Below are 24,112 nucleotides of genomic sequence, written 5' to 3' on the forward strand. Positions count from 1 at the left end.
TCTGTGTGACTGAACTTTATACATGAAGACAAAAGGGCTACAAACAAAACTGTAAAACTGTTAGAACCTCCCACAGGAGATCGATCTACACTGCAATCTACCCTGAGCAATGTCGTTTCACACCCACCTTTGGGTCATATGTCTGTAAGGGCCATTTGGTTCACACCTTTACAGACACTGTTTTCAGTTGATTAAATCTAAGTCACTATGTAGATGAATCTGATGATAATAATGATAATAAAATACAAAATCTTTCAATCTTTAGTCCTAATTTTGATTATATATATATTGTCATGATATTGAGCTGACAACTTGATGATGAACTCAGAGTTTAGTATAATATAAATCTTAACCCTCTGGTGCTCCTTATTTGGGAGTACAACTTGTTATCTTCGCAGTCAGAAGTGACCGGATACGGTAAAAAAAAAAAAAAAACTGTATTTTTAATAATACGTTTCATATTCCCAATGTTTATCCATAAAAATAAACATAGGGAATGTTATATCCAAATTCATAATGGTGAACATTAATTGTAGGCTAGACATAATGACTCCCACCATTTAATCAAATTATCAGGTTTGTTTGCATATGCCTTTTTGGATGAAAAAAACAAAAGACACGTCACTTTGTCAACTTGCACTTTGTCACAATGATACAAAACAAAATTATTTGAAATTATTTGATTTGAACGCACACATAAAATGACACCAAATACAAATTCAAGGCTTGAAGAGGAAAGAATTCACAACACGACTCTCAGGTTTATTTGTAAACTGTGGGATGTTGATTTTACATGATTTCTGATGTGTGTTGAAATTTGTCTATTATTCTATTGATTTATTGATTCGAGTAACATTTTTGACATTTGGGTATAAAGTGTTTTAATTCTACAATATATGGTGTAAAAACATCTGAGTGCTGCCCTCTTCAGGTTGAACGGTGGCTACTGCAGTTGAATTTTCCAATGTCAAAAAAGTTACTCAAATCAATGAACAGCACGAATAAAGCCCCATTCTTACAGATCATTAACTAAAAAAAAGTTTGTTTAGGGTTTAGTTACCCTTTAAGTCCACTATTCTTAATAAATTTAATTCTTTATTATTTGACCAGATCCTTGTTTTATGCAGATTGTAAATTCATTGCATCCTATGTTCTATAGTTCTCTTTAAGTTCATTCCTTTCCTGTTTAGGACAAAATAACAACACATGATCAACTGTTTCCTTCACTTGGCATATTTCACATTATCCTGTACTGTGTTTTCCTATTATGTTCAGTGTAGAATTAAGTCTTGTATGGCCCATCCTTAGTCTTAATAAAATGATCGGATCTTCTCTACTTAAGTTTTGTATCATTTTACTTTGTCTTACTATGTTTTGTATATTATAAAAATGTCTTCTGGTTTTACAGTTTCCAATTTCCTTGCCATATCCGATTGCAAGCTTCCTTAATTATAGCTTTTCCCTCCTTCATCCTCCCTTGAAGCGGACTGAGGCCTTCTGCACCAACGGTCATCCGTCTGTGCGGTCTCCTTAGTCTGCTTCCCGCCGAGGCCGCCTCCCTGCGGCTCCTCCCCTCGAGCCTTCACCGGCCCTGAGCAGGAGGGGGATGCGGGAGGGCGGCACTGCCCGTCTCCGCCCCTTAGCTGTCCAAACGCCGGGCTAAGCAGCACTCTCGAGACTGGCAGCTTGGAGTTAGGGCTCAGTTCTTCTCAGGAGCTGGTAGCAGGGCCACTCCTTCCCCCAGTGGAGGGCCGGGGGAGAATCTCATTTCAAGAACTGATGCCCCTTTCTCCGAGCCCCAAGAGGCTGTGGATGACAGTGCCGCCGCTCACGAGCCTCGCCACTCTCGTCCCCCTCTGTCGCCAGACCCCTGCCAGAGCACGGCCCCGTGGAACACTGGTGCTTCCCTGGCCCCCTCTGGCAGGCTAATGACCGTGCCCTCGCACCGGGCCGCTATGCCACCCACGCCTGGGCCGGTCATTCCGCCTCGCTGCACCACCGAGGGTACATCTGTGGTCCGCATAACCCCGCTGGTACAGTTCTTGGGAGCCTGGTTAGAGCTTCCCAGACTGTCCCGCTGGGTCGGGAGGACCATAGCTATCATATATAAACGCTAGATGTCTCGTGCGCGCTGCTGGCCAATGGAGGTCGAAGTCCGCACGTGGCGGCCATCTTGCCACAGTGTGCTTGCTCACTTGTTTAATGGTGCATGTACTTTTAAATAACCATAACTTGCTCAATTTTCTACCGATTTTCAAACGGTTTGGTTTGTTATAAACGTCAGAGATGTAGTTATGACACTGCATACATACACTGCATACATATGAATAATTATAACATACATGTTCAAGCATTTGGAATTATAGCCACGTTAATAACGTTTGTAAGAAACCAAACCGTTTGTAAATCCGTCAAGATTTCAGCGAGATAAGAGGATTTGTGTGCATGCTGATCAGTCACCTTAATTCACAGCTTCACTGTGACAAGATGGCCGAACGGTGATGCCGGAAGTGACTGCGCCATAAGACATCTGGCGTTTATATATGATATCTATGGCGAGGACCATCAGGCTCGGCTACACGATTCAGTTCGCGCGGTCTCTTCCCCGCTTCAGGGGAGTCCACTTCACTATGGTCGGTGGCAATGCCCCTGTCATGAGAGCAGAGGTCGCCACCCTACTGGCGAAGGGTGCGATCGAGACTGTCCCTCCAGCCGAAATGAAGTCCAGCTTCTATAGCCCCTACTTCATTGTACCGAGGAAATCCGGTGGGTTACGACTGATCCTGGACCTGCGCGTCTTGAACCGCTCCCTTCACAGGATGCCGTTCAAGATGCTCACGGCCAAACGCATTTTTGAATGCGTGCGACCGCAGGATTGCGGCGATCGACCTGAAGGACGCCTACTTCCATGTCTCCATTCTTCCTCGACACAGACCGTTCCTACGGTTTGCTTTCGAGGGGCAGGCATACCAGTACGCGGTTCTCCCTTTCGGGCTAGCCCTGTCTCCTCACGTCTTAACAAAAGTCGTCTAGGCAGCCCTTGTTCCTCTACGGAAACACGGGGTTCGCATCCTGAACTATCTCGACGACTGGTTGATCCTAACTCACTCTGAGGTTTGCGAACACAGGGACCTATTGCTCCGGCACCTAGCTCGTCTGGGCCTTCGGGTCAACTGGGAGAAGAGCAAACTCTGCCCCATGCAGAGGATCTCTTTTCTCGGTATGGAAATCGACTTGAGCGCTCGCAGTCACTGCTGACTTGCCTTCATTAGTTCGAGGGCTCTGAGTCTCAGTGACTCCGGTCTGCCGTCAGACCTTCACCCCGTGGACGAACCTCAGTTTTCTACGGGCCAGAGTGCCCTTAGAACGAGTTTCTCGGCATATTGTTGTATCAACAGATGCCTCCACCACGGGCTGGGGCGCCATGTGCAATGGACATGCTCTTTGGCATGTCAATTGCCTCGAGTTGATGGCTGTACGTCTCGCCCTGCACCGCTTCCGTGCATTGCTCAGGGGTCAGCACGTACTAGTCCGATCAGACAATACCGAGACAGTAGCGTACATCAACCGCCAAGGTGGTCTGCGCTCCCGCCGTATGTCGCAACTCGCCCGCCACCTCCTCATATGGAGTCAGAAGCATCTGAGGTCACTTTGAGCCATTTATATCCCGGGAGACCTGAGCCGTGCGGCCGAAGAGCTGTCTCGGCTTCGGCCTCTCCCTGGAGAATGGACACTCCATCCCCAGATGGTTCAGCTGATTTGGAATCAGTTCGGGGACGCAAAGGTAGATCTGTTTGCCTCCCACAACTCGTCGCATTGCGACATGTTTTATTGTTATAAATTGTTATAAAATATATTTTCCCCCAGTGAGCCATCAGGGAGGACGAGGAGCAGGTCATTTTGGTTGCCCCGTATTGGCACAACCGGACCTGGTTCCCAGAACTAGTACTCCTCTCGACAGCACCTCCCTGGCCAATCCCTCTGAGGAAGGACCTCCTTTCTCAGGGACGGGGCACCCTATGGCACCCTCGTCCCGATTTTCGGAACCTCCACGTGTGGCTCCTGGACGGGATGAGGCAGGTTTGAGTACCCTACCACCAGCGGTGGTGGCTACCATCACTTCCGCTAGAGCATCGTCCACGAGACATGCCTATGCGTTGAAGTGGAACCTCTTCATCAAATGGTGTTCTTCCCGACGTGAAGACCCCACGAAATGCCCGATCAGTGTCGTGCTTTCCTTCCTGCAAGAAGGGTTGGAGCGAAGGCTGTCTCCCTCCACCCTGAAAGTGTATGTTGCCGCCGTTGCCGCACATCATGATACACTTGAAGGAAAGTCTCTGGGAAAGCATGACCTGATCATCAGGTTCCTGAGAGGAGCGAGGTGAATCCTCCTCGCCCTCCTCTCGTTCCGTCTTGGGACCTCTCAGTGGTTTTAACTGCCCTGCAGAGTGCTCCATTTGAGCCTCTGCAATCAGTGGTGCTTAAGTTTCTGTCAATGAAGACAGCGCTCTTTGCATTGCCTCCATGCTCTTTGCATTGCTCTTTGCATTGCCTTGCCTTTGGTTGCATTGGCCTCCATCAAGAGGGTAGGGGACCTGCAGGCATTTTCGGTTGACGAAGCGTGCCTGGAATTCGGGGCGGCTAACTCTCATGTGATCCTGAGACCCCGGCCTGGATATGTGCCCAAGGTTCCCACCACTCCCTTTCGAGACCAGGTGGTGAACCTGCAAGCGCTGCCCTCGGAGGAGGCAGACCCAGCCTTGGCACTGCTCTGTCCTGTACGCGCCCTCCGTGCCTACGTAGACAGAACGCAGTGTTCCAGGACCTCAGACCAGCTCTTTGTCTGTTATGGTGGGAAGCTGAAGGGAAAGGCTCTCTCCAAGCAAAGGTTGTCTCACTGGTTAGTGGACACCATTGCTTTGGCTTACCAGCAGCAAGGTCGACCGTGCCCCCTTGGTGTGAAGGCTCACTCCACCCGGAGTGTGGCTTCCTCTTGGGCTGCGCATGGCGCCTCGCTAACAGACATCTGCAGAGCTGCAAGCTGGGCGATATCTAACACATTCGCGAGATTCTACAATCTCCGAGTGGAGCCAGTTTCTTCTCATGTACTCGCTTCAACCAGCCGGTACTAGATTCTGCTCAGGTGTCTTCGCTTGCTCGCCATTCCTCTCCACGGACGAGATACATGCGATATTCCTCAGGTGAGCCTAATAAGCCCTGAGTTCCTCCAGCACTGTCGGCGTCAACACCAGAGTTATGCCACCGGCAGCTTTCGCACTTGGCTAGGTGCCTCCATGTGCATGGTTCCCCCTCTGGGGATTTCCACTGTAAGCCTCTCTGAGCATGTGTCTTTCCCTTGGCAAGCCACCTTGCCACCCCTGGGGTTGAAAGATTCCATCTGCGGCTGGACAGCCCAGTGATACTCCATATGCAGCCCCTCTGGGTCATATGTGTATTCCAAGTCCCCCCCTTCGGGCTGGGCATGATTGCATATTTCCACTGAGATATGCTTCCCAGTGTACCTTGGTATTCCTGTGTTAAGTAGGAATTCTTTGTCCGTGCCAGTCTCACGACAGGGAGCTCAGACTTACGCAGGGCACTGGAAGACAGCCAAGAGGTGGCGTGATTAGACTGGGAACCCCATTCGTCGTCACTGACGTAACTTGTAGTGACCACGAAAGGGAACGTCTTGGTTACGTATGTAACCCTCGTTCCCTGAGTAGGGAACGGAGATATTACGTCTCCCTGCCACTTCTGCTGTACCGCTGGAACGCTTGAGTTCAATCTCAGCTCCTCAACGAAGAAACATATCTGCATGTTGCCAGCGTACTTCCTTATATACCCACGACATGGGGCAGACTTACACTATGCAAATTCCGCGGACCCATGGCATTTTCTTGCCATTGGCTCGTTTTGTATACTCGAAGGTGAGAGGCTTTCTAAGCGAAACCCCATTCGTCGTTCCCTGAGTAGGGACTAACTAGGGTTACATACGTCACCGAGACGTTATTCCTAAACTCTGTTTAATGTAGTGTGTGTGTGGTGAGGTTGTGCTGTGATAAGAATTAAACATTTTTGCTCAATATTTAAAGTGTTCATTGCTGTTTTCAGTCTAAAACACGCTCCTTTACACCTTGAATGAACTAGTGATTAATAAAGGACCCAGAAGCATTATTCTTAAACATAAATAAATCTGGATTATGCAAACAAAAGACAGTGGAATTAATGAGAGATAATTCACAAAATAAAAATAATAATAACAATAATTCATTTAAGACAGCATGTAATGTTACATAAATCTTTTATTGACATTTGCCTTTAAACATTATTGTAAAAATGCAGGTTATAGAAAAGACGTGTGTGGTTTCTATAGCAACAGACTGTAAATATATTGCTTTGAATCTCTGTGTTTTTTTAACATTAAGTCTTATATTCAGAGCATATCTATATTTACATTTGCAGATTACAACAACACCCCATAAATGTTCATAATCTCAGTGGCTTTCTGTCCTGCTTTTGGCGACGGCAGGTCAGTCCAGTTTCTTCCCTATTCAAATCCATTACAGCACAAGATCAGCCACAATCCACAAGCTTTAGGAGAACAGCAAACCTCAAAATACTTCATTTACCCGAGAGAATCTCACAAAAACTGTCAGAAATCACCAAGTTAAGACTCAATCTGAAGATCTAGTCTGACCAAATTAGTTAGGGCTAGTCCAGTCTACTTTCTTATGTTACTTACTTAAAGTTATGAGCAGTCTTGAGGTAAAAAATGAGATGATTAACTTGTAGGTCATATTTCACCCCAAAATTTAACAACAAAAAAAGAAATAAAGTATATAAAATTTTTTTTTTTTTTTTTTTTACAAAACTGCATAAATATGATTCATACTATTTTATAATGACATAAATAAAATTAAATAGGTTTTAAGTACCTAATTAAAAATTTTCCTCGCATTGTGACATTATTTTCATGACAATTAAGCACATTTAAACACACCTTGCAGTTCTGTTTGTTGTATAATTATATTATTATTGTATAATTAAATTATATTTGTTGTACTTAATATAATTTGATAAAATAAAATAAATGTAAATAAATAAAATAAAGGATGTTTTTTATTTCTCATGTATGACTCCTCGGGGTGAAATGCGTGACCCAGACATTTTTTGTGAGATTCACCAAATCATCGGACAGCCAATGTTTTATCATCATCATCATCTCTATCTGTTCTGCACATCTGGAAACATCCCGTCAAACACAAAATAACACAAGTGCTATAGATATATATCAACAAAAGCTCTGTGTCGTCTATCACAGGACGTTCAGGTGAGATGTTCGCACGTCTGTGAACAAAATGTGTCAGTGTGGAAACAGATGAAGCTCAGATTCAGACGTCTGTGGCCTAAAAACTCGAACTCTTTCCTGAGCTCTTCATTTACAAATCCATAATTCCCTTTAATCAAACAAATCGAGAAATCAAGTGATGTAATCAACTCAGATTTTGGCATCAAATCCCACTTTAGAAGTAGTTTTGTTCTGTGCACTGGATCGCATCACGTCAGAACAGATCGGGGTTCAAGGCTTTTATAAAACATTTCACAATATTAAAATCCTCTCATATTGCATTGCTCTCCCATAATAGTGCTTGGCACAGAAACGTGTGTTTGCAAATGACCCAACTTATTTTTCTTTACATTTACAAACGTATATACATTCTTACACGATAATGTACAAACAAAGATGTAAGTGCAAATACAATATGCATGCATGTCACTTTAAAATCTCGTTCAAACTGAAACGAGTTTCACACCAGAGCTTCAGAACTGCAAATATAAACGACTGTATCCAAACGAGAGCGAGTGAAGGGCAAAAACTGCACGAAACGAACATCTTCAAGAGCCTCGACCACCGAACGGACCCAGAAATAATGACTGTGAAATAATACTGTCAGGTCACTGTAGAAATTACACTTCAGAAAAGCTTCAGTCACCGGCGTGTCGTGGGAAAGACTGGCTGTGTCACATCTGGACTGAGCTCAAACTGGAAACATTAAATAATATGAGGAAACTTAACATCATCATAACAAGATTCAGTAGAAAGTGAGTACTTGGCCCTATATGACATCATCATGACCTTTGACACCAGTTGTGTTTGTTCGTTCAGTCTGAGTTTACACTGTAGGGCCGGGCAATATACGCTTTGTTTATAAAATATCACATATTTATAAAATGAAGCAACATTGTGATGATTTTATTTGGCCATTGAGTTTCTTCTCTGATTCTTTTCCATGAAATCTCGAGTCTCAGTCTTTTATATGTTAATATTGCTTTTAATTTTTAAACATGTGTTGTTGTTATTTTTTTTACTGTATTTTTCTTCTTGCATTAAATATGTTTAATCAAACTGGCAATAATTTCTATTTGGTTGAAATTACTAAAAGAAATCAGCCTTCAAATCTATTTCAGAGCAAATATATAAATACTAATAAATACCGAACATGTTCAAAAGGCTGAAAAAAAAAAGTATATTTATATATTATATATATATTTTTTAAATCAAAATATTAAAATATCGCCCAGCCCTAACTGTCCTAATAATAAATTGATATAGCCTATAAATATGGTCCAGAATGCTGGTAGCATTACAACAAAACATCGCTGAAAAAGTTTACGCTTCTCCTGTGGACAGGAAAACAAGCTTTTATCGACTTCTCAATTATCTATTTTTGACATTAAGAAATAAAGATTTATTCACATCTAGAGAACACAGGCTGTGTGTTCAGGCAGACTGATGTCCTGATGGACTGTGGTCTCACTCATCTGGCTGTGAAAGAGCTCTGTGACGGAGGAGGAAACACACTAATATCCACTATCAGTGTCCGTTCAGTCAGTGCTGGGAGCTGGAATCGGTGTGTGTGTGTGTGTGTGTGTGTGTGAGCTCTCTCTCAGACGCGCGGCTCCAGTCTGTGGGACAGTTCAAACAGAGTCTGCTGATTGTCAATGATGTGAAGGTAATGGACACTGGATCGCACCTCAGCGCTGTCACACGGGGAAAGCTCGTTTCCTGGGAAGAGGAGAAATCAATGGAGTTAACGGACTTATTCTCCTCAGCTCTAATGAAGAGAGAGACGATGACCTGAGATATTAATTACTACTGAATTATCAATGCATCAATACAGACATTTTGCCTGATACAGACAGCTAATAATTAGCAGTGTCTAATTATATATATATATATATATATATATATATATATATATATATATATATATATATATATATATATATATATATATAAAACCTTTTATTTACTTTAGAATGTAAATGCATATTTTTATGGCTGATCACCAATATGATAGCTGATAAATTTGTACTGTTTTATATATATAATATAATCAGAGTAATAATGATTTAAATCTGGCCGATTGGCCGATACTGTTATAATAACTTCATAACTTAATAACTGATTAAGAATCAGAAAACTTTATAAAATATTTTTTTTTAGATTGCAACAAAAATAAAACACAGCAAACAGCAATTACAAAAACAAAAAAATATTAAAAATGATAAAAAATATATAATATTGTATTCTTGTAGTTAGCATATAAACGAAAATATTCAAAAAATATGATATATACTGTATTTATAATATATTTAATATTACTATATTAAACAATAATCTTTCTGTCATAAAAACAGCATTATTATATTTTAATAATAAAATATAAACTAAAATAACTAAATAATTACAGATATCCAGATAGCTGATAATTAGCAGCTATGATAATAAATAAACATATTATATTTATAATAATTATTTATTTTTATTTATTACCTTTTATGTACCTATATGTAAATGCGTATTTTTATGGCTGATCACCAATATGATAGCTGATAAATTTGTACTGTTTTAATAATCAGAATAATAATGATATAAAACACTAAGATTGGCCGATACTGTTATAATAACTGAAATATTATATATATTTATTAATATACAGTATATAACCAGAGATGAGAAATGGTTCAAGGAACAAAACCAGGAACCAAAATCCCTTTAAACTGTTTCAGAGTGAAAACATTAAAACATTATTTTTAAACTCTGGTCACTGGTTAATAATGTGATTTTGTTCTGATAATTTTTCACTAAAGCAAAGACCAAGTTTTTTTTTAATTATTTTTTTTTATTACATTTAGCAAATATTATTTAGCAAAACATCTGCATAAAAATACAGTTTCTGCTCAGAATGCCCAAAAGAAATCACTTAAAAGCCCTGATATTAAGGCATAATGTGTGTTTATATTAATCACACCTTATGAAATATCAACCATGTGATGCTTTCATTTTGATTAGTAAAAACATGACATATGTAAATGATGTTTGTGATTGGACACTCGACCGGAGGACACACTGACCTGTCTGATCAGTCTGACAGTGGCGAATGAGTCGGACGGTGTCGGCTATCATGTGCTGAAAACACACACACACACACACACACACACACACACACATCAACAACACATCTCAGTGAAGATAACACATCTGAAGCCTGTCAATCACGGACACTCACCAGCTTCTCGAAATTCACCAGATTATCATGAAATGTTTTGTTCCCCTCATGGATGAAGGTGATATCTGAAAACCAACAGAGATCACAACATCACGAGACCAAGAAACAAATCACTGGCCATGCGATGTATGTGTGTGTGGTGTATGTGAGTGGTTGTGACATCACTTCCTGTCCACCAGCGGGCGGCTCCTGTACCTTTGAGCAGCAGAGGCATGAAGGGGATTTTGGGCGGCTTCATCTTCTTGAAAGCGTCTCTGTAGGCTTTGTGATTCATGGATGGATCCTGAGGAAGAAGACGGATGAATCTCTTTATGATCATAAAGTTGACATGGAATCAAAATCAACCCTATTTATGCTTGTTTTATGTTTATGTGACTGGGTTTGACGTACCGTCAACAGCTCAAGTTCAGAGAAAAGCTTCTTGAATTTCCCGGGAACTTTCTGCAGGAAAGAGAGCGACAGAAACTGATGAGCAGGAAAGTCATCATCTTGTTTAAAGTCATTATGAAATCAAAATGGACAATTCTTATTTTTTTAATGGAGTATTGCAGTGTTTATTACAAATGATTTATCCGTGCACATCATTATTTTTTAAATTCATCTGCTGTCGTGATCTTGAATCCGAATCACTTTATCCTCCCTCTGGCAGCTCTTCTCTTCTCTGATGATGTGGGCGGGGCAACCTGTCACTCACATGAGATCAGCCTATTGCAAACCACAACCATCCAATCAATTCCCAATGGACGAAATCAAGCCCCGCCCACATTTGTTCTTGATCCAATAGGGCAGAAAAGACGATTGCAGCTTCGGTTTCATGCTGACTTTTGTATCGTTAACTCGTTCACCCTTAAACTGTGTTCACACCAGAGCAACCAGCGATGAATCCTCAAATCTCTATAGTTCTCATGTTGTGCTGGTTGGTCCAAACTGTATATTAAACGTCATTAATCATTGTATATTCTGTGATTTTGCCTCTGTTCACTGTTCGCATGGAGAGACCAATTGTTTGTAAAGTAAACTAGTGTCATCATCATCATCACAGCTGGTTAGTACAGGGTGAGCATGATGTGTGAGTGTGTGAAGTGTTTTACCTCCCACGTCTGGTTGAGCCGGCTGACGGCTGCGGTGTTTAAACCCATGATGATAGCAAACGAGGAGTTCAGGTTCCTGTGCGCTTTACAGCTGAAACACACACACACACACACACACACACACACACACGAGTCAGTCGCTGCCTTCCAGACACACCCACACAGAATAAAACATCATACCAGAACCTCTCTGACTGACTAATAAAGATGTTAACCGCACATAATCTGTTCACACAGTCTGTTCACTGAGCGGCGGATGCATGTGACACACACACACACACACACACACACACACACACACACACACACACACACACACACACACACACACACACACACACACACACACACACACGGGTATAAACTGACACTGACAAACTTTAGTTTATGGAATCAAATCATATATAGATTTTTTTTTGAGTCTGACAAACAGCAGGTAAAGTATTTTTGGTTATGATATTGGTTTGATAATTGCTCTTTATAACTTAAAACCATTAACTCATTCTCAAGTCAGAAACAATTAGAAAACTATAATACATTTGCAAACAAATAAATATGCAAACATTTAGATTGCAAAAAAAAACAAAAAAACAGCAATTATAACAACAAAAAATATTGGAAATGATAATAACATAAAATATTGTATTCTTGTAGTTAAATAACAACATAAACTAAAATATGAAAAAATATGATATATATGTTTATTTAATATTACTTTATTAAACAAAAATAATCTGTCTGTCATAAAAGCAGCATTATCATATTTTAATAATAAAATAATATCTAAATAAAATATTCTATATTTGTAATATATCAATTTAATTTTATTATACACAAGAATAACCCATATATGCCTCAAAAAGTATTATTATATTTTAAAATATAAACTAAAATAATTAAATAAAATGTAATATTTTAATATATCAATATTTTTTATTAAACATATGAGTAATCAGTATCTGTCAGAAAAAGTTGGAAATATTGTTGTAATGATAAAACAAACTAAACTAATAAAATATTTAATATATTAAATAAATCAATATTATTTTATCAAACAAAAACAATCAGTATCTGACTATCTGTCATAAAATCCAATATTATTTTTAATAATAAAATATAAACTAAAATAGTAAACTAAAATATTTTTTTATATTTTACTATTATTTTATTACATTTAAAAACAATCACTATATGTCATGTGTATTATATTGTTTTAATAATAAAATATAAACTAAACTACTAAAATGTTTGACATTTTTAATAAATAATTTTATTAAAGATACAAAAAATCGTAAAAAGTGGTACTGGTTGATCAAAGCAGAGCTGTATATTCCAGTGTGCGTTCTGATTCATGTCTGTGCAATAACCTGTATTTAATACTTCAGTACAGATGTGGATCCTGACAAACACACTCGGAGCGGAGACTCACTGAGCAGCGATCTTGATGAACTTCTTGAGCAGCTGGACTCGTTTCCCGAGCGAGGGGCACAGCAGCACCTCTGACATCACCCACTGCTGGACCTCGTTACAGCGCTGCAGCAGGAACTCTAGCGCCACCGTGTGGCCAGTGCTGGCCTGACGACTGAACGTGTAGAAGATCAGCTCTTGCTGAGAGAGAGAGAGAGAGAGAGAGAGAGAGAGAGAGAGAGAGAGAGAGAGAGAGAGAGAGAGAGAGAGAGAGAGAGAGAGAGAGCATCATCACACAGGCTCTTCATCTGCTGATACATGTGTCCACGTGTGGTTTAAAAGAGCAAATGTGCAATATCTTTCAAAAGTTTGGGCTCAGTACGATTTAAAAAAAAGAAATTAATACGTTTATTCAGCAAGGACGCATTCAATTGATCAAAAGTGACAGTAAAGACTTTTACAATGTTACAAAACATTTCTATTTTAGGTAAATGCTGTTCTTTTCAACTTTCTATTCATCAAAGAATCACGGTTTCCCCCAAAAATATGAATCAGCAAAACCACTGATTAATTTTCACCATTGATAATAATAAAGGTAATCATATTAGAATGATTTCTGAAGGATCATGTGACACTGAAGACTGGAGTAATGATGCTGAAAATTCAGCTTTGATCACAGGAATAAATTACATTTGGTTATATATTCACATAGAAAACAGTCATTTTGAAATTGTAATAATATTTCAGAATTATACTACTTTTACTGTATTTTTGATCAAATAAATGCAGCTTTGGTGAGCAGAAGAAACTCTTTCAGAAACATTAAAAAGTCCTATCGACCCCAAACCTCTGAACGGGAGTGTAATATCTTACAAACATTTTAGAAACATTCCATTTCATTATAGGAATGTTTTTGGAAGAGTTATTGTGTAAATGATTAAAGGATGTTCTTTTAAAGCGGAACATTGTAAAAACTCCAATATGAGCTTAATGTATAAAGGACATGTTTATCAAATATGAATGCCATCGTAAGTATTAGTCATTGAGGTTTAAGATGAAAAACAACATGAGCTCTACGGACAGCATCTCTGGCCCGCAGACGATCATTTCAACTCGTTCCACTTCATAACAGGGTTCATGTGAACATGTCCTGCTGTGACAGAAGCTTCACCTCATGGATGGAGTTGAAGAGATTCCACTCGAAGTTGGTGAGAGCCACGGCGACGTCCCACGTGTTGATCCCCAGCAGTCTGACCGCCTTCTGTCCCAACTCAGGACATTCAGTCAGAGGCGGCTGAGAGACACACACACCATCACAGAAGAGCACTCAGTTTTTACTTATGGAAAATATTAAAGGCATAGTTCCTAATATGTATGTAAGATTCTTCTTGTGGCTTGCAAAAAAACTATAACTAGGAATTTGGCAAGTGTAAACAATGGTTTGGAATTATTGAAGAAATCCTGGTTATGGAAGAACGCAGAGTAAGAATGCGGCACAATCGTGAACATAAATGGACACTTTAAAGGCGATTTTCTCAATATTTCGATTTTTTTGCACCCTCAGATTCCAGATTTTCAAATAGTTGTGTATCCCGGCCAAAAATATTGTCCTATCATAACAAACCACATCAATGGAACGTTTATTTATTCAGCTTTTAGATTATGTACTGTAATATTTAATACCCTTGTGACTGGATTTGTGCTCCAGGGTCACATATTTGATATGTATATGCATTTTTCTTCTAATATTGTTTTTACTTTGATTGTTAATTGGTGGAACACAGATACACAGTAAAGTTGAGAGTTGTTCTACCAGGATCTCGCTGAGGTCTCTCCGACAGGCGATCAGTCTGCCCGGCGCCACCAGAGACTCGGGGTAAATACTGTCGTGAGGCTGAAGGACACGCTGCTCTGTGACACAGAAGAGAGAGTGAATGTGTGTGTGTGTAGATGTGTTTACGGTTCTGTCTGAGTCGCGTGTGTGTGTGTGTGTGTGTGTGTATGAACCTCCGCTGTACGTCTGGACCGTCAGCATCATGTCGTCTTCAGATCTGTCCATCCGCTGAGCCACGATGTGCAGAAGCTCCTGAGCCACGACTGAAGGCTTCACACGCATGCTGAGATACGAGTCACAGCTCACGTACACACGACACATCACTGACACACACACACACACAGAGAAAGAGAGGGGATTTTAATCAGTGAATCTCATGAACACTGTCAAAAATATGTCTGGATTCATTTCACCCCAAAGTCAAAAGATGAAGCAATTACATTTATATTTCTATATTCAATTATATTCCTTTTACATGCATATATTATATTACAAATATTTTTTAAATATTATTATTTATTTAAATATGTTTTTCCATGAAGAAAATTTAGTTCTGTTAATTTATAATTTTTAATCAATTATACTTTATTTTACATTTATATTTTAATACATTTATATGTGCAAAAAAGAAAATGAAGTACCGTACTATTACTGTTTTTCTAAAAACAAATCTGTTATTATATTTTATTTTGATTTACATTATGTTGCATTAAAATGATTAAAATATTATATATAATAAATGTATTTTTGCACAAAGAAAATTTTGTTACATTATGACGTTTGTTTTGCAGTCGAATTTTTTTTTCATTGACAATCACCTACACTGCAATGCAAAAAATATATAATTTAACATAATTTAATATGCAAAATGATATACAAAATATAAGATTAATATACAAATAGGTCAGGTTTAACCCTACAATCAAAACAAAAATTAAAAAAGAAAATGAATATATTATCCATATTCATATGTGTGTGTGTGTGTATGTGTGTGTGTGTGTGTGTGTGTGTCCGTGTGTATGTGTCTGTGTGAGTGTGTGTGTGTGTCTCTGTATGTGTGTGTGTGTGTGTGTGTGTGTGTGTGTGTGTGTGTGTGTGTGTGTATAACAGACAGATATACAGTTTTCTCCGAATTTTAATTAATTACTTTCCTCATGACATTTATCCCAAAAACATAGAGTTTAACTATGTGGGTGTACAGTATGTTGTGTTAAATGTGTGCAGAAACTAATCCCACAGCACGAGAGGACTGATTACCGTCTCTGGTCTCGACTGGAGACCCGCGGAGAGGAACACAGTTCTCCTTCAGGCTCAGCTGCTGGTACAGCGCTTTACTCTGAAACGACAGCCACCTCATGTCTTTACTCACAATACAAACCAGGTTTATCATTTTCATTGTTTGGTAATTTATTTAAAAAAAAATCACAATTTCTTCTCTCACCTTTTGGTGTGGAGAGTAGTCGTCCATCGTACTGAGGGAAAACAGGGAGAAATAACTTAGAGACACATTAGGAGACATGCATGTCTGTTGAACTGTGAGTCTGACAGTGAATAGAGAACTGAGAGACGGGAGATTCAACACTTCTGTCAGAGACGTGTGGGCCAGCTGTCTCCTGAGAGACTCCTCTCTCGCTCTACATCTACATCTGAAGAGTGATGCTCTCAACCGGAAGCCAAAATCATCACTGTGTCTGGGAGAAGTTTTGTTTTAACAGGAAAACAGCAGGAATCATTTTCTCATCCCTCATTTCAACACAAAACCTTTCTGTGGAGAATAAAACGCTCACTTTATTTATTTTTCCTGTGACAAATGTGACCCTGGATCACAAAACCAGTCACGAGTCGCACGGGTATATCTGTGGCAATAGCCAACAACACATTGTATGGGTCAAAATTATCGATTCTTCTTTTATGCCAAAATTCATTAGGATATTAAGTAAAGATGAAGTTACATGAAGATATTTAGTAAATTTTCTACCGAAAATATATAAAACGTTTATTTTTGTGAGTGAATGCAGCACAATCGTGAATATAAATGCACAACTTTAAAGGAGATTTTCTCAATGTTTCGATTTTTTTGCACTCTCAGATTCCAGATTTACAATAGTTGTATCTCTGCCAAAATTTTGTCCTATCCTAACAAACCATACATCAATGGAAGCTTATTTATTCAGCTTTTAGATGATGTATAAATCTGACCCATGTGACTGGTTATTGTGGTCCAGGGTCACAAAAGTAAGATGATTGGGTTCAGAAGTTGTTCCTTTAGAGCTCAGGAGACTCAAATATCAATTTTGTCTCAAATGTTTCTTCCAAAGTCCAATAAAAGAAATGAAAATAGACACAAATGAAGCAGTTATTAGTATAGAGCTATACAATTAATGTACAGCTCAGATTAATTAAGTTAACCGGGAGTTAAACAGCTCAGATTGGTCTTTGTCTTTGACTTGGGATTGCAGAATTTGTTGTTTTAAGCCAATCTGAGAACAATCTGAAACATTGTTGAGATCTTTTCTGAAACTTTAAAAGAGACGTGAGACTATTGGTGTGTGTTTCTCAGGTCAAAAGTAGGAAAACTCAAACAAAAGTGACAATCTGATTACATTGCTCTCTTGGACAAATGATTGAGATATTAAAGATATTCAAATGCACTTGATGAGAAGTGTTTGAGTCCATACTGACATCACTGACTTTTAATTCCAAATATGAGCAGAGTTTGAGACAATATTGATCTCCTATGAAACTCCATAGAAAAAAAGGGCTCAAGCAAAGGTTTTAATTCAATCTTGTTGCTGTCCAGGAGAAACAAATGAGATATTAAATACATTCAAATTAACTTGATGAGAAATGTACGAGTACATATTGACATCTCTAAATCTGGCACAGTCTGAGACAATATTGAGATCTCTCTTATGAAACGCTAAAGAATACACGTGAGATCATTAAATAATCAATCCTCCATTTACTCTCAACGCTCAGTGACATCAATGACACTATTGAGCATTTCCCTCTTTTATTCATCTCACACACGTTACGCCCAATTACCCTTCTGCCGCTCGGGGAGCCAATCAGAGTGAGCACAGCGTAACTCCGCCCCCCACGGCAGTCATAACTACACCTCCGAGTCCGGCACCTCATTTAGTGGGATTACGAACATACGCCTGCCAAACCCCGAGGATGAGCAGCGGGAGGATCCGGCCCGAACGGGAACGTGTCCATGCTAAGCTCAATTCACGAGGCTAAGCTGATGAACTGACGAACGTAAGGAGCTCAAAGAGAGCCACGAGATGTGTGTGTGTGCTCATCTGCATTCGCTTTACTTGTAAGGGCCACATCTGTCAAAATTAAGTTGAAGTGATCTTCACTATTCAAAATGTCTCAATTAAAATGGCAAATGTGAGACTCACTGTCTCCGGCGCAGAAGCTTCTGGAACTCCTTCAGGTCCTTCTCCAGCGTGGGGAACTCATACACGTCCTCCAGCACGTATCGATACAGAGACTGCAGGAACACACCACACATTTATATTAGTGGACTGATCGATTAGTGGACGTTTGGCCATTTTTAATTTTCAGAATCAGCCGATGACGTTTCCCATTTGGATGATTATACTTCAACAGCAGAACCGCCTACTATGATGATATACTATATTAAGTAATAACATAACACAAAATACAAGAACAACAAAAATCAATAACAACTCTATCATATATTCTTTCTTAAATACTCTTGAATAAGATTTATATATGGCCATTGCACATTGAATACCAGGAAATTCCATATCATTAAATAAAGATCAACTCAACAGTTACCAGAGATATTTTAATACTATTCATATACTATTCTAGAATTTATAAATGTTTTGAATTAGCTTTTATTTTTATACTTTTAGTTTTCATTTTAATTTTAGTTCAGGTTTTAGTAATTTTGTTATGTCCTTTTATGATTTATATTAGTTTTAGTTTTTTATATATTTTTCTTTAAGTTCTTTAATTTTAATATTTTGATCTAATATTTATATTTTGTTTTATTTCAGCTGTATTTCAATGAACAAATTTTTGTTATAATACTGCCAGTTACAGGTTTGAAAAAAAAATTATATATATTTATATATATATATCTATAAGCAGAATTCTGTGGGAAAACACGTCTGGGTGGCGACCGAATGTGTGTATATGAGAGACTGTGTGTTTTTGCAACGGCACTTGACCTTGCGTCCATGCTGGGCAGTAAAGGGAAGATTTATTACCCAGCATGCACTGGGAATGTATGTTTTAATGGTGTACACTCCCTCAATGCATGCTGGATAATGTCAGTACACAGATACAGTGAGGAAACAATGTACTTTCACTGTTTCAATGCTGTAAAACAACAGCACCTACATCCACATTCATGCACACACACACACACACACACACACACACACACACACACACACACACACACACACACACACACACACACACACACACACACACACACACACACACACACAGAGTGTCTCAGCAGCATCATGTGCATCTGTTCTCATCTGTTCTTAGCGTTTGATGGAATGTGAATGTTTTTGAGCGTGGTGTGTGTCGTGTGTGTAATTGAGCCGGTAACCTGGAGCGTCCGCTGTGAGTGTGTCTGACCCATCACATCCCGCCCCCCCCCCCAATTCTGCCTGTTACCAGGCAACTATCACCTGGGAAACGCTCCATGTAATGATCTATACGGCGACCGTGAAACATCCTCGTCACTGCAATGACACTACAGTTGCCATGGAAACACTGCGTGAGCGTGTGTGTGAGTGGGTGGAGACAAAAGCAGGTAAGAACAAGATGTACATTTGTGCTGCGTGTGTGTGTGTGTGTGTGTGTGTGTGTGTGTGTGTGTGTGTGTGTCTCTAATCTCCTGAAGATGACAGACTGAAATCTTTGAAACATCGACACACAAAAACCTCTACGTACTACAACACTCAGTTTCAGAGAACACATGGTGGTTAGTGCTTTTAATGACGCCTGAAGTGTGTTTTCTGAAGTGTTTTCATCTGCATGCGGCCTTGAGCAACGAGCAGAAGGCAGAAAAGATGTTTTCTGGACTGAACATGTGAAAAGCCATTAAACACACTCAAGTCCTGACATGAGGCCGAGACGATCCCCGAGGAGAAGCCGTGAGTGTGTGAGTCACCGGCGCTAAACTAAACTAGCAAACACACAGAGTGAGAGTTTAACACAATCACAGATCATCACAACACATTTCACTGCAGGTTCAGGCAACTAAATGCTTCTTATAGTTACTGACAGCCTTGACACTTTTTTTTAAATATTAAAATATTACATAAATATTATTTTTTTATTGTTTTATTGTTTTGAGTAAATATGTAAAATAGAGGTAGAAATTTTACTGACAGTACTAAATAAAAAATATTTGAAAATACTACAATATTATATAAATATACAAATATAAAATATTTTTATTATTTATACAAAATATTTTACATTTTGAGTAAATATTGTGTAAAAACTTGTGCAAATTTTACAGATAGACTTGAATAAAAATATTTTAAATTAAAATTTAGTAAATATGTTAAATAAAAGGAAGATATTTTACTGACAGTCTTAAATAAAAATATTTAAAAATACTGAAATATTATATAAATAAAAACATAAATACAAAATCGTTTTTAATTTTGAGTACATATTGTGTAAAAAACTATGTAATATTACATAGATATAATTTTAATGAGTCTAAATTTTGAGTAAATATGTAAAATACAGGTAGAAATACTACTGAGTCTTAAATAAAAAATATTTTAAAATACTAAAATATTAAATAAATATATAAATACAGCAATTTGAGTAAATATTGCGTAAAACAACTTGTAGAAATTTTACAGATAGACTTGAATAAAAATATTTTAAATATTAAAACATTGTATAAATGTGTTTTTTAGTAAATATTGTGTAAAATTGGTGGCAATTTCACCGGCAGTCTTGAAAAAAATATTTTAAAATATTAAAATAAATATATGTTTTTTTTTTTATTGAGTAAATACTGTGTAAATTACTAGTACAAACTTTCCTGATAGACTAAAAAATATTTGTAAATATTTGTAAATATTATGTATATATATAATGTTGAATAAATATTTTGTAAGATAACTGTTAATTTTTCACCTCTTAGCTTTTATTAAATAATCAGCATTACATTGGTTTCGTATCTGCTTTTGAAAACGCATCAGATGACCTATACTGAAACCAACACACCAACAGCAGCAGAAGACAGACGGTTTACCCAGTTTTTAAATCACATCCGTAATACTTCCACCACACAGATTCCACTCATAAATGCTATACATCAGTGTTATCACCTTCATGAAGAGTTTGACGTTCTCCTCCTCTCGCAGGAAGTCCTTGTAGAGAGTGCTCCACTGGGAGACCAGGTGCAGGACCTTCCTCTTCCTGAAGAGGGCCTCCTTTCCTTCCTCCTTCCCTCGGGAGCGCTTGGTACAGTAGGTGAGATCTGGTTAAAGACTCATAACAGACTCTCTGTGCAAACAGCCTCGACTGAATCCACACACACACACACACACACACTTTAGGCCTTTATGTGCGACTATAGCAAGGCCGTACTGATTAACTATACAACATACACAATATATCTGCATCTGGCATTTCAGAAGCATGCTACAGTGAGTGTTTTTGTGAGCACGCTGCAGTGATGGGGAAGGATATTGTCCCAGCAGGGCTTGGCAGAGCTCACTGGTGGACATGAAGACCAGATACGTCAACAAGAAGTCGTCCAGAAGCATTTCTGAAAGACAAGCGCACAGTAAAACATGATGGACCACCGCATCCAGATAGATTAAAGCTGTTCCCATCATCAGCAGATATTAGCACAATTAAGCAGACCGTCAGCTGATCTACAGTTCACTCTCCTGCAAGGCATGTTTAATGAGAACTTTAATGAGATTCATGAGCGTGGGGTTAATTAGTGCTGTTTGATGAGGCAGGCGTCACTATTACTAGTGCTCATACTAGGGGTTAGTGATTTGAACAAACCCCTGAGGCTACGCACTGAACCGTAGAGTTTCTTGTTGAGGAAATGTGTCTTACCTCACAAAAATGGCATATATATATATATATATATATTTTTTTTTTTTGTATTTTTTTTTTAAATACTGTTTTATTTTGAGTAGATATTATATAAAATACAAATAGAGATTAAAATAAATTCAACCCACTTGCAAAGAAAATGTCTAAATATTATACTAAATATACTTATAATTATTTTATTGTTTTTAAACACTGGTAGAAATTGTATAGACAGTACCCCAAAAATAATACATTACAATATTTCATAAATATAACAATATAAATAACAAAAACTTTTTAAAATTTTGATATTGATATTAATAATTGATATAAATTTGATATTAAATATTGCGTAAATATTTTCTCACAGTCCTAAATAATAGAGTCCTAAATAATACACAGTCCTAAATAATAATATATATATATATATTGTAGAAAATAAAAAATTTAAATGTAAAAAAAATAAAAAATAAAAATATTATGTAAATATTATGTAATACTGGTAGAAATGTTACTGGCAGTAATAAAATCCATTTAAAAATATTCAAACCACAAAGACTTTCTGCACTGCATTCCACTAAAACCCACAAACCCCTTCTTCATCTCCCTTCATCCTTTCTGTTTGTCTTCTCTGCGTCTGCTGATAAATATTCATTTCCATTTTTATCATCGACTGCCTGTGCTAACAGAACGCCGGCCCACAATCCATCGCTCTATTTCCACCGACTGCTGAGAGACAGACCCGAATAAGAGTCAGAAGACGCAGGAGGGATGAAATGTGTGAATTATACAGTGACTTTCAGAGAGGTCACAGTCAAAACCAAACGTTTGATCACTTTGTCTAACTCAACTCAAACTGTCTTTAGACGCTTCTAGCACAGTTAGCCAATCGCGTACTATATGGAATTCATTTCATACTAAAAAATAACGTATTTGTGATATGTAAATCTATTGAAAAACTGCCAGAATGTAGATGATTTATGATGATCTTAACCCTTGTGCATTGTTCAAATTCACTACCCTTTCGTAATGTTCGTGGCTGAAAACAGCCACTACTTTGAACTGCTGTAAAAATGTATCAGATAAATATTTTTTTTTTAATTTTTTGCATAAATCTATTAATCATCCTCAGTCCTGCTCAAAACTACTAAATGTTTAAATTTTTTAACTCTTTAATTGCCAAATTCGTAAATGATGTCACTGATTTGGGAAAAAAAACACACAAAATGACTGATTTTCAATATAAAATGTGATTGTGGACTGGATTTTTTTTTTACCTTTTATCACAGTCTTGGACATGTCAAAGATTAGAAACAACATTGGTTTTGATGCATTGGTAGTTTTTGTGCAGCATCAGATTTGAACTTTTTCTCCCTCATTTACTGTTCGTGGCTGTTTTTGCCCCATTGACTTCCATTATAACCACATTTTTTGATTGCAAAGCCATGACACCATATAATCATGCATTTTTGATTGTTGGTGGTTTTCCCTGTTGGGAAGAGGTAAAATTTGTCATTTTTACTGTTGATAACCAGATGGCACCATTAACCCTTTAGATAGGCCTGTGCAAAAAAAAAAGCTTAGTTTCTGGCTTTTACATGGAGTTATATGGAGTTTATATGGCGTATAATAGCATAATAAAGTGTCTCTGTGTGTGTGTGTGTGTGTGTGTGTGTGTGTGTGTGTGTGTGTGTTATCTGATACATTTTTACAGCAGTTCAAAGTAGTGGGTGTTTTCAGCCACGAAACATAACGAAAGGGTAGTGAATTTGCCCACAGTGTACTGTTGAGTTTTTGAAAAATTTCAAAGCATTTTCCCAAAATATGTGTCAAAATAATATTTGTCACCAAAAATCATTCCATTTGCTGAAACACAGAGAAAGTTATGGCCAAATTAAGACTCAAAAATACCCCATAGTGGATGAAAACATCCCCAACAGCACATAAGGGTTAACTAAATAAAAATATTCATTCCGCAAATGAAAACATTTTCTGTTAGGATCATCATAAATCATCTACATTCTGTCAATTATCACTTTTATGTGTGTGTATATATATATATATATGTACATATATAATATGTATGTATTATGAATACAATTTTACAAAATAAAATTTTACTAACATTT

The 24,112-nt window shown here is 38.0% G+C and overlaps 1 protein-coding gene across 2 annotated transcripts in view; it reads right to left on the reverse strand.

Annotated features, from left to right (window-relative positions):
• Positions 1-6,284: 6,284 nt before the first annotated feature.
• The window catches only part of LOC311299488 (rap guanine nucleotide exchange factor 5-like), a 72,173-nt gene continuing 54,345 nt past the window's right edge, over positions 6,285-24,112 (reverse strand). Inside the window, exons 12-26 of one of the 2 annotated variants that reach the window (XM_084423067.1) lie at positions 21,624-21,702; positions 21,260-21,404; positions 18,314-18,405; positions 16,348-16,378; positions 16,164-16,242; positions 15,080-15,229; positions 14,886-14,983; positions 14,244-14,366; positions 13,095-13,273; positions 11,666-11,756; positions 10,965-11,015; positions 10,770-10,857; positions 10,575-10,639; positions 10,420-10,474; positions 6,285-9,067 (exon numbers count right to left, since the gene is read on the reverse strand). In XM_084423067.1, the coding sequence (XP_084279193.1) occupies positions 8,949-9,067; positions 10,420-10,474; positions 10,575-10,639; positions 10,770-10,857; positions 10,965-11,015; positions 11,666-11,756; positions 13,095-13,273; positions 14,244-14,366; positions 14,886-14,983; positions 15,080-15,229; positions 16,164-16,242; positions 16,348-16,378; positions 18,314-18,405; positions 21,260-21,404; positions 21,624-21,702 (1,445 nt within the window). In that variant the 3' untranslated portion in view covers positions 6,285-8,948. Of the gene's footprint in view, positions 9,068-10,419; positions 10,475-10,574; positions 10,640-10,769; positions 10,858-10,964; positions 11,016-11,665; positions 11,757-11,805; positions 11,911-13,094; positions 13,274-14,243; positions 14,367-14,885; positions 14,984-15,079; positions 15,230-16,163; positions 16,243-16,347; positions 16,379-18,313; positions 18,406-21,259; positions 21,405-21,623; positions 21,703-24,112 lie in introns of those variants that run through there. The other variant, XM_084423068.1, reaches the window with a different exon arrangement.

This window comes from Rutilus rutilus (assembly GCF_951802725.1).
Source record: "Rutilus rutilus genome assembly, chromosome: 11".
In the NCBI taxonomy this organism is placed as follows: Eukaryota; Metazoa; Chordata; class Actinopteri; order Cypriniformes; family Leuciscidae; genus Rutilus; species Rutilus rutilus.